Source organism: Tachysurus vachellii, chromosome 2 (genome assembly GCF_030014155.1).
Source record: "Tachysurus vachellii isolate PV-2020 chromosome 2, HZAU_Pvac_v1, whole genome shotgun sequence".
Lineage (NCBI taxonomy): Eukaryota > Metazoa > Chordata > Actinopteri > Siluriformes > Bagridae > Tachysurus > Tachysurus vachellii.
Window position 1 is genome coordinate 33,899,938 of NC_083461.1, and position 15,933 is coordinate 33,915,870.

A 15,933-nucleotide genomic window follows, 5' to 3' on the forward strand; every position below is an offset into this window, starting at 1 on the left:
ACAGATGAATTCAAACAATTTATACCAGTTTTAGCAGGAACTTAACATTACACAAATACACCTGTGCTCTCCAAATATACAAAACCAAAAAACTATAAATATCAATAGTAAAGTAAAATGTTCAAGTCTGGTATTTGGTGGGTAAATCAAACTTTGTCAATGATACCCAGGGTAACATTAAATATCAATTAAAACTCCAAAGCAGTATACCTTTGCATTTACAAGATATTACTCAAACAAAAACAAAAAAAAAAGTACAATTGTGCTATGGTAAAACATTAAAAGACTGAGCTCCACCAAATAGCTCCCCAAAATACAAACTTTGTTCCATTTCTATAATTGGAGTAAATAATTTTTATAATAGGTTTAAATCGTAGACAATTAAAAGTTTCACATGTTCATTCTGAGGACATTCAGTCCAATTCAGTCTCCAGCACTCAAAACAAAATGTCTTTCTGGACATCAGCCTTCAATTAGTCACATTTTCATTTTGGTCAAAGTCTCTCTATTGAAAGAGTCAAAGTTTTAAGAAATATCTGCAGAAGATACTCTGAGGCACATCACCTTGCATGCATAGGCTTCAAATTCAGAGAAACACAAAAGTGAATACTTTTGACAATACAAGATCTTCCTCTTCTTTTCTCAACGCAATCATGGTTATGGGAACCCAGAAATCACAACAATCTACTGCACACGGAGTTTATGAATAGATACATGATTTGTAAGTCTGCTCTAGACGCTTCTTCACTTCAGAACAGCAGACGAAAAGCAAAGTGAAAACCTGCATGACCATTCCAGACATTAGCTTAAAGCATATTAAAAACGCACAATACGGAGCCTGTTAACTTAACAAATGAGACCTATTTCATTTATGACAAGCCAGTGACCTGATTATCCATAAATTAGTTAGTTATATTAAGCTCTAATGAAATCAAATCCAAATTTTACAGTCTTAATTTAGCAGATCAGCAGCAAGTAATGAGATAACGGAGCAAACAATTAAGGCAAAAAGTAACAGGAAAAACATCACAGTAACAAAACAGAAATTACAGAATAATCAAGCATTCAAGTTTAACGCTCCTTGATTTTGCCTTTAAAAGAAAACCTGAATAAAGAATACAGAAAGATGTTCAATTGCTTAGTAGTAGTGAACATTGTGACCGTAGGAAATGAGCTTAGGAAAACAACTCATGGATATAGCTTGGGCATAAGGACACCTTTAAACAAAATGACACATGCTGTAGGGAGGATTCCATGGTTTAAGGAACAGTCTGTTACTTAATAAGGCACATTATCAAGGTCAGCTCTAATTCGTGATAGGGGGAAGGTTTGGAGTTGGTCAATTATTAACGAGCCATTTCTAATCACCCAGCGCACACGACATTTCATTAGAATGGACAGATTGACCAATTCGGACATACAGCACCTTTGCAAACATCAAGTGCACAACACTAAACATTTGAATAAAGGCTAATGACAACACTAATGCTAATAAAGAAATGTGTATTTATAAACATTGTACATTTGGTTGTGAACCTCGTGGTGAATTTCTGCACACAGTTGTTTTGTGGGTCTGCACAAAAGACAAAGGAGGAAGTCAAACAAATTTTGATACTTCTTAATAATGAAGCTGTGCAAGCCGGCTATACCCAGAACAGAAACAATTCTCACTTGTGGAAACACCGTCACCCATCTGCAATGGCAGTCTTTATTATTATCTTTAATCATCACTTCGATGTCCTTGTCCGCTTAGCTGGTGTGACTGAGCTTTCCATGCCTCTTTTTGTAGAGGCTTTTGGAGATCCCGTTTGTGCAAGAGTGGCTTCCATCTTTCTTTGAGACCGTGTGAGAACCTGGTCTTCTGATAACAGAGGTTTCTTGTCCATAATTTGAGACTGAGACGATAAACTTTCAGCATTTTTATGAAGAGGTGATTTCTTATTGTCAGTTTTTGGTTGTGGAGACTTCTCAGCTTTCAACAGCATTTCTTTCTTACTCGTGGTTTTAGGAGTGGTTAAACAGTTCGATTTTAATAATCTGGGAAGCACCCTCTTTGATGAGATTCTACCCTTTGCATTTAAATATCTTAACCTTCTACCACCACCTTTTGGGATTTTCTGTTTTGCAGCCGGCGTTTTTGCTTTTTTAGCCAACCTTTTCGCTTTTTTGACAATGGCTGATTTATGCCCTCTCCTTGTGGATAATCTTTCTTTAGGGACCTTCTTTGTCAGTGAATTACTATTGTCTACCTCTACTAGTGAACTCTTTAACTTCTTCAAAGAGTTTTGTTGGACTTGTTTTTTCTCACGCATATTGGAATATTTCCTCAGAATTCTAGCACTTGCTGGATTTTTTGCACTTGCTGGATTTTTTGTGCTTGCAGCAATCTTGCTGTGGTTCTCAAGGGACTGTGTCTGCATCAAACCAACAGAGCTCTGTGGCTTTGAAGAGATCCGTGTGGCAGTTCTAGGTTCTTGTTTTTCTTTGCCTTTAGCAATACCCTGGGCTAAAGCTTTAGCAATTAGCCTTTTGTTCTTGGGGTTGCTTTTCACAGGGGATGCAATAGCAAACTTTTTCAGGTGCTTTTTTAAGCGTTCAGCCTGAAGACTTGGAAATACTCCATCGGAGGACTCCGGCATGGAAGGGAAGGTCTGAAAACCCAGCTGCGTTTCAGATGGAAGCCTTGTGTTAATCTTCTTTACAATAACAAGAGATTTTGTTTCTGTTGACTGCAAAAACCAGCGGCAGATATTAGGAAGGTCAAATGATTTCATAAATAACATTTGTACAGGAGAAAATTTCTGCTGTTCTAATGACCTTGGTTTCCTAATTCTTCGTTTACTTTTCCAGATTTCCTTTAGTCTGTCTGACTTATTTTTTGGTTTAGGTGCAGGCTGTCCTTCTTTGTCCATTTGAACCCACCCTTTTTGCATCTTTTCAAATTTACTATTTAAATCTGAAATCAAATGCTGGTTTGTTTCCTCATTTAAAGCCTCCAAAAACTTGCATGGACTGGGGTTTAAACGACTGGTAGTTGGTAAGTTAATTGAAGTAAATGAATCTGGGATAGAAGAGACTTTCATTTGGTTGTTAAAAATTCTCTCAGTCTTGACAATAGCACTGTTATTGTTGAGCTCCCCCTTATGGACTAAGGACAATACAGATGTTCTATGTGTCTTTGGAAGTCTTGGAGAAAGCTTTCTGCTCTTGGAAGGTGTTGGTAAACTATCCTGCTTGTCGGAACTAAAAGTATTGCTTCTTCTCAATGACATGCGCCCAGGGCTCTCTGAGACAGCACCAGCATCTGAACTAAATGAATTGCAGGTAGATGACTGTTCTGTCAACAGACCACTTCCACTTCTTAGAGGCATGTGTCCAGTGCTTGCCAATTTCTTACTGGTAACACCACTGTCCTCAGCACGGGATGGCTCAGGGATGGCACTCGATGCATCCTTGATCGAATCAGAGGACCCTTCACCGATATGGCGACTGACTGAACTACAGTTTTTGCTTCTCAATGGCATGCGTGTCACACTGTCTAAACTGCTCGTATTTGGAGAAACACAGGAATCTTTGCCAGCAGTCTGCTCAGCAAAACCGCTATTCCGGTTTCTCATAGTCATTCGTCCACTCTTCTCTATAGGACCTGCAGTGGGGGAACTGCAAGAATCTTCATCCACAGGCTGATCAGTAGTAATGCCATTTCTGCTTCTCAAAGGCATTCGTTCAGGGGTGTGTGGAATATTTTTGGTAGGTGAAGAAGAGTTAGCAGTGCTAACAGACTGCTCACTTTGACTGTTCCTGTTTCTAAGAGGCATTTTTTCAGAAACCTTTATGGATTTCCCAGGGCTGTTCTTTACAGGAGATTCAGCACTCTGTGTAGGAGTATTCACCTCTTTCTCAGGAATATTATTCACCGTACAAGCTTGGCCTTCATTTGGGTTTATCTCTTGTGCATTCTGCTCATTGGACTCGATTTTCTTCACCATCGTTAGCTTTTGATGCTGTCTTGTGCACACTTTGTTACCTATACTGTCATCCTGTCTGACGACTGGAGACTGTTGCGCTTTCTCAGGATTAAAATCTGTGACATCTACATTATATTGACCTCCCTGACATGGCACATTTTCCTCAGTGTGCTTAAATTTTGAAGACATCAATGACTGTTTAGACTCTCGAATATTTTTTTCATGGATAGCTAGTTTTGTTTGCTCTGAAATGTCAGAGCCAGATGTTTGTTCAGATACAACTTTGGAGACACCACTTCGCAAACACCTATCTGAAGGGATGGCATGTTTAGCAACACCCTTCTTTGGAGAAAAATTTTCTGAAATGCCTTCCCTCTGTTCTTCAAGTTGGTCTTTTGTAGTAATTTCCTCAACCACTACTGCAGACATCTTTGACTCCACTTCATCTGGATTTGTAGAATCCACTGCCTCAGATTCACAAGTCTTTTGTAATATTGTGCTGTTATCTGTACAAGTCGGTACCTGTTTTCTTAAACATTTGGTCTCTTCTGAGGACTTCAAATCACTTCCTACTCTCAAACCTTCTGCCTCAGATGTATCATTTTCTATGCTTGAGGTGTCTGTGTTTAGCAATGCCTCTGTGGCTAGACTTTGACCATGGACCTCAGTTTCTATGCCACCCAAGATCACACTCGATGCAGGGGCATCTATAGTTTCTTTTGTTTCTATAGTTTCTACTTCAATTGTTTCAGTTAAAATGGTAGAATTGGGAGTTCTTTCACTATTGTCTGAGATGTCACGTATACCCATATTAGAGTCCTGCTGCACAAATGGATCACATTCCTCATCTGATAGTAGACATGGAATTTGTACTTTTTGCTGAGTTTGACCTGTTTGACTAGGTTCTACAATGAAATCCTCACTTGTTATTTCAACAACATCTCCTGGAATTTCTGTCACCACTGACTGATCAGTCAGGTTTTTGTTCATCACAGTTTCCATACAATCCCCAGTAAAAGGTACCGTCATATCAGGTAAGCCATCAGGTCTAGCAAGGGCCTGCTTTGGAGTGATTGATGTGGTTATCTCAGGCATAGGAACAGGATAAATCCCACTACCATTCTGAGCAGACTTGGGCGCCAATGTTCGCACTGTTTTTATCTCCCAGCAATCCCCAAAACTCAGATGCCCTCTTGTGCTTTTTCTAGCATTTTTCCTTGGAAGCATATGATTCCGAGTTTGAAGCGTACATTCAGTAATTGGTTTCCCTACATAGACAATATCATATTTAATATCAGGGTCATTTAAAGTGTGTCCTATTGAGCCAAGCCTGGGGTGTGAATGAGAGCCTCTGCTACTTTTCTTGGCTGTTCTTGAAGAACTTGGTGGAACAACATTTGTGGTCCTTTGAATTGAGCAGGATTTTTCAGGAGTATCATTGCTAAGTACAGGAAGGCATTTAGGGTCAGTGTGTCCAAGACTTGTAGAACATGTAGCTGGTGCAACAGTATCGCAATCAGTGCTATTTATGTGTGACTGCACGTCAGAAGCAGATCGGCCCTGCTCTAAAGTGTCAGTATTAGGTTCTTGAATGATTGAGTCAACCTCAGTCAACTTTTTGGCTTCAAGGTTACCACGGGTGTTTTTCACAATCAGTAGAGGTGGACACTTAGGCTGAATGTTTGGACTGCTACATTCAATATCATCATCATCATCATCATTATATCCAATATCAGTCTCATTATGATCTATGGAAGATCCATTCTTGATTGATGCAATCAAGGGCCCGTCAGTTTTCAGTTCCTGTTCTGCAGGTGAAACTTCATTATTTTTGGAAACTGGTGATTCTTGGCCCCCATTTGTCTCTCTTGTTAGAGGCAAAGTTTCTTCAGTACCTTGAATCTCTGACCTTTTTTCTGCACAGTCTGAGCTTATTGGTTTTTCTGGGACCACTGGTGTGGACACTTGCACTTCACCGGAGGAACTCATAGCCTTTATTTCACTTTGCAAGAATCCAAAGGCGTCAACAATCTGCCGCTGGTGATGCAAACACAGCTTAGCCATAAACTCTTCCAATGTGGATGATGAGGCTTGCCTGAAGAGAGGTATAAAACAAACAATACTTACTTTCTTCCAAAAAAAAAAAAAAAAAAGATACAAAATTACTCCTAAAATAGTGATACAGACCTACTTAAAAAAACTCATCAAGTAAAACAATTTGTATTTTTGTCATTTGAAAAGCTATAGAGGAGCTTTTTAACAATTATATCTTGGTTGTGTAACCATAAACCCTATAAATTCATATAATGACAGCCTCACAAAGAATAAATGTGATCATGTGTCCAGCATCGTCTCTCTACATTTTAATTCTATAGATCGTGCAAATTTGGACCGCTGGTGTTTGAACTGTACAGTTGCATTAGATGCATAATTAACAGGATCCTGATTACCAGAATGTGAATTCCATGTTGCATACAGTCACATTTTTGCATCACAGCATATCATTACACATTTTAATTATATTATATTTACAGTCTGCTTTATTATACTGAATGTTGAATCCATTGTTCAATACTGAAGTAAATTAAGGTCCTAGTATCAAACAAGACAATACCTTGCATCATTATTGCTTTTAAGTGTTTAGTAGAACACTGCAAGGCTGAAGAAGACAAATGCAATCTATGTGTACTAACCTTTTTACAACTGGTGTTGTCAAATTCACATGAGGGCTTCTGAGAAGAATGCTGTCTGGGTTACGATTCTTCTTGATTGAAAGATCCAAAACACAATCTGAATAAAATATTACATTCACAAAGATTTATTTGTTTTTACTGCAGAGATAACATTTATAGCAAAAACAGAATGCTACTATAAATATATTTGTTGGTGTATATATCTCTTTTTAAAATACAAAAATAAACGAATGTGTGAACAACGGTGCCACAAAAAAAGCAACACAAATGTCTGAAGTGACCACATGGATGAACCAAGTTTATTTATTTATTTTAATTACTTAACCATTGTATGCTGTTCGTATTTTTGTTACTCAGCCAGTGTTCGTGGGTCTGGTGGACCTGCTGCATTTTTAGGTTTTGTTTTTCAACACAATCAAAAATTTTATGTTAAAATACTCTACAGATGTTTACTTCATCCCAATTACAAGCAATATAAATAGCATATATGGTTAATATTTGCCCTTTACCTTTATTACATTGCATTTTTTAATTAAAGTGTTACTTGTTTTTTGTTGTTTTTTTAATAAAATGTAATAAAAGAATGAAAATCTAATTTAATCAAGTTATGTGTGGGGGAAAGGAAGCAAAGTTTTTCAAAACTATTGATGTTTATGAATATGGGTCCCACAGACCCGAACAACATACAAGGGTTAAAAAAGATAGCCATCCCACCCACTTATTTATTTTTGACCTACAAGACTGAGCTTCTGGAACTCAAAGGTCAAAGTTAACCTAAGGAAAGTGGCATGATACAAAAGTAGCCATAAACCGATTATCCTTTAAATGGCATTTATTAGTTACACTGAAGTCTAGTTTTCAGGGTCCGCAACATTGATGCAAGGGGTCAAAAACCATAAATGCTATGACTAGACCACAGGTGTTAGCATCTTCATTATGCGACATGCACAGCACAGATATATCATACCTTGTTCATGGATTTCTGGTCTGACTTTCTTGACTGAAAGGTCCAGAGGTGCATCTTGGTCGTCCATGAGGAGCTTACTGAGGACAGGATTCTGTGTAGAGGCAGCAGCTGTAGGTGTAGATGTAGCAACAGCGATGGGTGATGGGATAGAATGAGTTTTCAGCAGGCTTTGGTCCATGCCATTGTGCTGAGGCGAGTCCTGAGAGCTGTTATCTGAGGTAATATGCACAACTAAATGATTGATCATTTGTTGCATGGTATGACGAGCCACCACTGGGATGTGAGGGTCCGGGATCCTTGGTTTGTACTCTGTGGGATACATATGATTTTGCAATGTTTATTATATTGTTTCTATACAGAACACTGAAATATACACACTCACCATCCACTTTAGTAGGAAACACTTTAATATCTGCTCAAGCCACCAGAAAACTCATAAAAACTAATAAGAAATCTTTGGAACTGTGATGAGCAGAAGATCATCTCAGTTTGTACAACACATCAGACCGTTAGTAGGCTGACCCAAACTGGGTTCCACTCCCATCAACCAAATACAGAAATCTGAGACTATAATGGGCACAGACACACCAAAAACCAAAACACTGTAAAATGACCAGTTTTGATTAGTCTGTAGACATTTTGAAGTTTGATGAGAACATTAACTGAACCTTTTGACCTGTTTTATGCAATGTGCTTCTGCCACAGGATTGGCTGACTGGAAAACTGAATAAATGAGATGTACATGTGTTCTTAAAGGGGACAGTGGGTACATATTGTAAACAATGAAAAACTAAAAAGGTCTGCTTACCTTTCCTGTGCAAGGCTGCATATAGGAATTCTTCAACTTGCCACTCAAGTCTGTTGATGTTACAATGATCCTTGCCAAGTAAAGGTTTGCCTCCACTTTTCACAATTTTGTTATTGAGTGCAATTACATGTTCCTGATGGTTTAAAGGCACACAAAGCTCTTGTAAAAATCTCATTTTAACAGATTAGCATTCCATCATTTCCCATCTCATCTTGTTATAAACCAGTTTTGGGTCTCTCGAGACAAAACAAAATTGTTTTAATGGGTGGGGCTAAAGCAGTATAGCCCTGTATTCAGCTTGTACTGAAAACAGCTGGCCATAATAACGGAACAGCTTAATGATGAAAGGGAAGAAACAAAGAAACAAAAAGAAACTACCTTCACTTTCTCTCGTCTTAAGCAGCAGAAAAGACAATTTTCATCAAATGACCAATTTGACTCACTTGCAGGCTTATAATCTGTGGATCCAAAAGGAAAAGTAAAAATTATAGATGCTAGGAATGGAAATGGTATTTTATACAAGTTATGACCTTACTGCAAAAACCAAGTTTGACAAAAGTACCAAAAATCTGCCTATATTTTTATTATATCTTAGTGCCATTAAATGGTTATCCTCTCCTGAAAAATAAAACCACCAAGAACCAATCCACATCTCTCACTATTTAAAGTCTTTTCCTGAGGTGAATCCACTACTAATGCAAGATACCAAAAAAAAATAAATAAAAAAATGTTTAAAAAAAATAAAATAAATAAATAAATAAATAAAAAAATCACACAAAGCCTGAAACCAAGTTTATCCATCAGCCAGTGCCTTGTAGCGCTGTGGGCAGTTAAGCTTCGAGCAACCACAGTAACAAACAGCCATAACAATAGAAACAAGCAAGTCCTCATTTCTGGTCATTTATTCTTTGGTTGTACACATTATAAATGTGTTGTTTTAATGGGGTTGGTGGCTGATGACATTCAAGCAGAAATTCAGGTAAACAATGAAGCAAAGTTGCCGTAGCAACTATTATATCGAAATAAAAAGTAAGTATATTAAGAAACAATCATCTAAATATTTGCGGACTGTCGCAGTTACAGTCACTGACATTTAATATGACTTTAGTGTGGTGGTATTACTCCTAATCTAGAAAATTCATGCACTTGTGCAAACCGATTAGCTAATGATGCACTGAATACTGCCTGAGTAAATAAGACACGCCCCTCTCAATATCATACAAGTGATAGGAGATGAGAAAATCCTCCACGAGTTATTAAGAAAATTAACAGTATAATGATTAAACATGCTGTAACATAAAATAGGCAATGAGAGATGTAGAAAAAGAAAATGTACAAAGAATAATAAAACAATGTGTTTAAAATTGAAAATCTTTTAAGAAGGTTTCTCTCTAATCAAGATTTGTATTCAGGTATATTTTAACAAATTATTGACAGATAGACTGTTTAGAACTGTGACGTTTTGGGGACTCAACAGATGTAAACATTCACAAACAAACAAACAAAAAATCAATCTGGATCAGGTAGCAGTGCAGATACTGAAGAGGATGCTCTCCATAACTCCAGCACCAAATTACGAGACAAACTCTGGACCCAGCATGTATTACTCACACTGTCACTGTACTCAACAGTAGTAGTAATATCCAGTACAGAGCCATGATCACATTATCAGTAGTGCGGATGCCCCAAAATCACATTCAAACACAAACTACTGGCTAATAAACAAAACACAAACAAGATTGTTCTATACATATCGATATTGAAACTTAATATTTCAGTTCATCTAAAACAAAAACAAAAAAAAAACACAAACAAAAAAAAGATACAATCAAGCATACTAGTGTCATTTTTGCCGAATTTGAGGAATAGCACAGAGAAAATCCCTAAAAACTAGTAAATATATAAATAATAGTGTACAACTACAATACAGGTAACGTAAGCCATCAGGAAGCCCCCATTTTCTTTAAAAATTAGGCAAACGAAACAATAAACTACTACCTTTTATTAATCAGTTACATGTCTCAGCACAGTCCTTATTTCCAGTGAAGGCAATATTAGCCTTACTTACCTTTAAACGGAGTTAGTTCTTCTAAAATTCTTGTCTCAAGTAACTCCACGATCTTCTCAACACCTGTGCAGCAAAAAAAAAAAAAGAGACATGAGACACTACTGAATTTCACAAAGGCTTCTTTTCATATCTCATACGTTAATAACATTAACATTTTCTTTACATACAAACAAACTTTTTAGAACAGGTTAGTGCTATTTGAGCATCAAAAGCTGGCGCAGATGGAAATCACAACACAGACACACAAGCAACCAAACTGTTCAGAGAAGATTTTACAAAAGCAGTTTTAGAGCTAAAGGAATTCTGACCAAATTACACTAGTTAAACCAGTCATTCATGGTTGTTGACAATCTTTTAGCCTGAAGATCTATTTGCCACTCCAGCTTGCACTCTGACAAACATACAAAACACACCACTAACAATAACACAATCAATGGTATATGTAAATGCAAGATTAGCAGATAGCAAACACTATGAACCTGTTTACTCACAAATAAGGCACCACAAAAAGACTCCAGAATCCGGAAAACATGGGGAAGACACTGAAGTGTAACAGAACCAGCGGCAGAAACAGAGCTGGTGTACAGTAATGCATGCATCAAGGTATGTTCACTCTACTGAGCAACAAAGTGACAGGTGACCATTCATTCAACAGTGACAAGCAAACGAGCAACAAGCAAGAGGAGATTCTCAGCTTTTTAGCCAATAAGCATATAACCATGGTTTCCTCTTACCTTCTCATTAAATAGACATTATGAAGAAAATAAAGTTTAGTAGAAAATAAAGATCACTGGTTACTCTGGGAAGTGTTTGCTCTAGTACAGTTAGCTTGTGCAGCTAATCTGCTAATAGCTAACATGAAACCAGCCAGGCATCATTTACATCAAACAATCAATTTTCTCAATTATTAATTTGTAATTTATTACAAATTTAGTTTTTCTATTTTCTGAAATTTCTTTTGTCATAGTCCACAGAAGATATAAATAGATTTTAGAATATATGTGTTTTACTAGTTAGAAGACAATATAAACAGTTACAGGTGAATAGACAGTATATAGGCAGTACCACTGATTAATGATTTATTTCACTTCATTAAAATAGAAGAATTCGTCTTGAGTACATTTTAAAGACAAATCATTCGGAGCAGAACTAAGAACCTTAGAAAGATGGTATACACCAACAAGTGAAAAACTGAACAGGAGAAACCTGTCATGTGACTAGTGTTGAAATAATGTGGAAAGTCATCATTACCTGGTCAAGGATAGAAAACAAAAATTGTGCAATAAAAATCAAAACTAAAAAAAAAATCCTTTTTTTATTTAACATTAAACACAGTAGTATAGTAACGGTGTAGTGACGTCTGTATAGTTTCACGAAGCAAATGAAACCACAAGATCTGCCAGTCGTCAACAGTGCTTAGAAACAGGATGTTTGTGTGTGTGTGACACTGACATGTAGAAGTATGGTATTAATGATAACAGGACTGCTGTATCCTGATGTACATTCACACCAGTGTCAAGACCAGAGTGCCAAATGCCTACACACACACACACACACAGTCTAAAGAAGCTGTGCACTTTCTCAGGGAATAAACAGGTTTGAAAAAACAAGCATCTGGTTTGCGATTCAAGTGTAATTTTAGTCAGTGGCTGTGCCATCAATCAAGCAATAAACAAGTGGCAAATCCAGCAGTCTTTCTTTAAATACGTATCCATGTTAAAACATTCTGTATCATCATTACCTGCCCCTGAAGTGGGCTGTATGCTTTGGGAGGACTTGTTTAGAGGACACACTGGACTACTGACACTAACTCCACTAACCAACGTTACAATGCAGAAATGTTTGCTCTGGTTTTAGGCTACTTCTGTATAAACGTGTCAGTTGATCAATTTAAAATGCAGAAAACCTGGCGATGACATTAATCAGATGAATCGTATGAACACGGTTTTTACATTTTCAATAATCATTTTCTGAATAACATGCTGTAGTTTTCCACTCGACATTATAAATGTACAGTAAATAAAAATTAATGAGTGTTTGTATGATCCATTACACTCTTAGTAGCGGAAAATAATTAAAGCTGTTGAATTAGAAGGCAAGAAAATGAAACATGGCTAAGCTTTCAGTGACGTGTGTGAATTGTGTGACTCAAGGGACGTGTGTGAATCATAGGGCTTTCTCCAGCTGTGAGCAAACTGTGCTGTCAGTGTGAGTCACTCTGTGGTGCTAGGTGTGTTTTTTAATCCAGTCATTTCCACTACAGAGTCTGTCCAATCTGAATCAGCAAGAAAAGCCTGCCTGAATGTAGTAGTGTGCATTTGGTGTGCTTTGGAGAAGTGGGTTTTTAAAACCCCTGTAGCCTTTTCTAACTTGAAATAAAGAGGAAGCTCCTTTTTTTTCCCCCCCAGTGGAAGGATCAGGAGGCAAATAGGAGTTCTCTGGCACATGTGCAGCAGCATTACAAGGATTTATACATTAAAACAAATCAACAGCCACTGTAGATTTTCCACAGTACAGTAGAAATGGGATCCTTTTTGTCTGGTATCACACTTACAACCTACCGGTAAACTAACCAAACATCTAAGGCCGCGTTCACACTGCAAGTCTTAATGCTCAATTCGGATATTTTGCTCAGATCTGATTTTTTTGTTTGGCTGTTCACATTACCTTTTAAAATGTGGCCTATATCAGATACCAGTGTGAACTGTTTGCTGTTTCGAACTGACCCGCATGCGCAAACGAACAAAAACGTCACACGCAGCACGCCGTTACGCTAAAGTTGGCGAGGTTATGGAGGAAGTATTGTATCATCTGGTGCAAGCAAACATATCATGTAATGCTATAATGTGATGTATTCAATGCAAGCATTATGAGCTGGTTCACGTAACCACTTAACACACACGTTACCAGTCACGTTTGTGCCAACGCGCCAAAAAAAAATAAAATAAAAATAAAAAATAAAAAAAAAACAGCCTTGGCTGTTCACACTGCGGCCACATTGGAAAAAATCAGATTTGGGTCTGATTCAGGACCACATATGGAAGATTTGAGTGTGTGTAGCCCATGTTGTGTTTTTTGTCTCCAATCTTTGTTTCTATTTGCATCTTTCTCTTACATATGCTTGGAAGCTAGAGTTTGGAGTAATTCTTTCAACTTGTAGTATTCGTGCAAGATCATTCGGGCCCTCACGACCAGACTGTGTAACAGTTTCTTTCCACAAGCCATCAGACTCCTTAATAACTGAACTGCACTGAGCCCAACATACATTCCATTATACATCCATCAATCTGTTAACATGCTGTTTTAGCTCTTTACACAAGCTGTCTCACATTTCAGTTGATTGCTGTTTTGCACAATACGTCATGTAACTGCTGCTATAATACTGTGTTCATCCCAGTATTTCTGCACACGCAATATTGATTAAACATACAGTATTTACACTGGTCGGTGCTGTTTTTATGTATTGTCTTGTCTTTCTGTCTTGTCCTGCACTCTCTTTTGTCCTGCACTGTTTGCACCAGGTTGCACAGATGCACTTTATGTATCTAGGACTAACTTACCATGTCCTTAGCTCTGTCTTTGTTTTATGTAGCTTCATGGTCCTGGAGAAACGTTGTCTCATTTCACTGTGTACTGCAACAGCTTTATATGAAATGACAATAAAAGCTTCTTGACTTTTCCTTTATAGAAAGAGCGACTGCTTTCCATTTCAAACAGATCTGCAAGGTTTCATTGTGTTTGAGTTTAAAGGGCAGTACAGGTCCCTTTTCGACCAAACCCTGTACTTATTAACGTTACTCTACATTTCACCCAGACGTGCAGCTCAACACATCATTGCTCCAGCTCAGATCCACAGTAATCTGTGTGTGTGTGTGTGTGTGTGTGTGTGTGCCTGATTAGCTAACCAGCTAACTAGCTTCCTACACAGGAACTTCACTTCACAATTTATCAGTGAAACTAGAAATAACACCGCTTTATTAAGCGTCACACCAAAACAGCCTAAACGTTCCAGCAACCTGTTTTTAAATCCATGACAGTGAAGGAAAGTTTTGTGCGGAAGAGAAGACAAATATAAAAAAGTCGACGGTTGTTGACGGTTTTTTTTTTTTTTAGCATCGTTAGCATCATTAGCATATCAACATCTCTGCAGCCTTGTTTCACTAAAACACGCACAAACATAAAACAACCAAACGCGTCGTCAAATATATCGGGTATATCTTACCCACACAAGCAATGAGATTAGACCGCCACGAATACAAATCCTGACGAAATCCGCGATTTTCGTTGGTGCAAATTCTTCGCTTGAACGAACTCGCCATTTTCTAACGCCGGTAGTGCGCACGCCCAGTGTATACGTCATTACGGCGCGCGCGTACACGCACTAGCACTGAGTAGATATGTTTTTTTACTCCTTTCTATGAAAAACATTTATACTTCTTTTGGCTGATATGAATGAATGAATGAATGAATGAATGAATGTATTTGATTTTCATATTAGATCTGATGACTTACAAATTGCCATCAAATTGGTTTTTTTTTTATCTGTTTATTATTGTATAACATTATTTATAAGGATAATAGACAAAGGTTTACAAACAATTGTCATGTATGCTGAGACTTTCAACCAAGTCATCCCTCACCAACCAAACACTTGCATCCCTCTGACATCATTCTAGCATATTTATTCAATTCAATTCAATTGAAATGTATTTCGTATAGAGCTTTTAACAATTGGCATTGTCTCAAAGCAGCTTTACATAAACATAAACATAAATATAGAACAAAAGATTATTATAAATAATAATATTAAGAATAATATAATATAAAAATTCTAGATTAATATTAGATAAATTTAAATGTGTTTGTATTTATCCCCAATGAACAAGTCTGAGGTGACTGTGGGGAGGAAAAACTCCCTCAGATGGTAAAGGAAGAAACCTTGAGAGGAACCAGACTCAAAGTGGAACCTCATCCTCATATGGGTGACGCTGGAGGGTGTGATTATAAATATACAGTCCGACAAAAGTTTGGATTGATGAGGAGGTTGTTGTTCTCAAAGACCACATGGAGTTGGTATATCCTCTTTAGTATAGCAGAGTCCAACTGGAGCTGGATCTAGATGCCTCAGGATTCTGCCTCATCTCAGTGGAGGTCTAAAATCTTCATGGCACGGAAGGATGCCTCGGGATGGGTAGAAAGAGAGAAGCAGTGGAGTGGAGTTAATGTAACTTCTGTTCATAATATTAGCAAGCACTAGATGATAATGTGCATTTGGTCAGTTCTTAGCTTGGCAATATTTCTAAGGTGGAAGAAGGCTGTTTTTTTATATGGGCGATATGATTTTCAAGAGACAAGTTGCTTTCTATTAAAACACCGAGGTCTTTCATTATTGAGCTAGAAGTTACAGTACATCCCTCTAAATGGAAGTG

At 37.5% G+C, this 15,933-nt stretch overlaps 1 protein-coding gene across 4 annotated transcripts; it reads right to left on the minus strand.

Moving 5' to 3' along the window:
* Window positions 1-5: 5 nt before the first annotated feature.
* Window positions 6-14,852, minus strand: wu:fc17b08 (uncharacterized). 4 transcript variants are annotated; one of them, XM_060864392.1, is made up of 7 exons: window positions 14,731-14,852; window positions 10,505-10,567; window positions 8,880-8,894; window positions 8,437-8,569; window positions 7,629-7,937; window positions 6,662-6,758; window positions 6-6,063 (listed from the first exon to the last, which is right to left on the minus strand). In XM_060864392.1, exons 5-7 carry the CDS (start codon window positions 7,882-7,884, stop codon window positions 1,728-1,730), a joined length of 4,689 nt encoding a protein of 1,562 aa, XP_060720375.1. In that variant the 5' UTR covers window positions 7,885-7,937; window positions 8,437-8,569; window positions 8,880-8,894; window positions 10,505-10,567; window positions 14,731-14,852; the 3' UTR covers window positions 6-1,727. The 4 variants fall into 4 exon arrangements, with proteins under 4 accessions (XP_060720375.1, XP_060720373.1, XP_060720376.1 ...); XM_060864390.1 differs by having other exon boundaries at window positions 8,815-8,894; window positions 14,727-14,836; XM_060864393.1 differs by lacking the exon at window positions 8,880-8,894.
* Window positions 14,853-15,933: the final 1,081 nt, after the last annotated feature.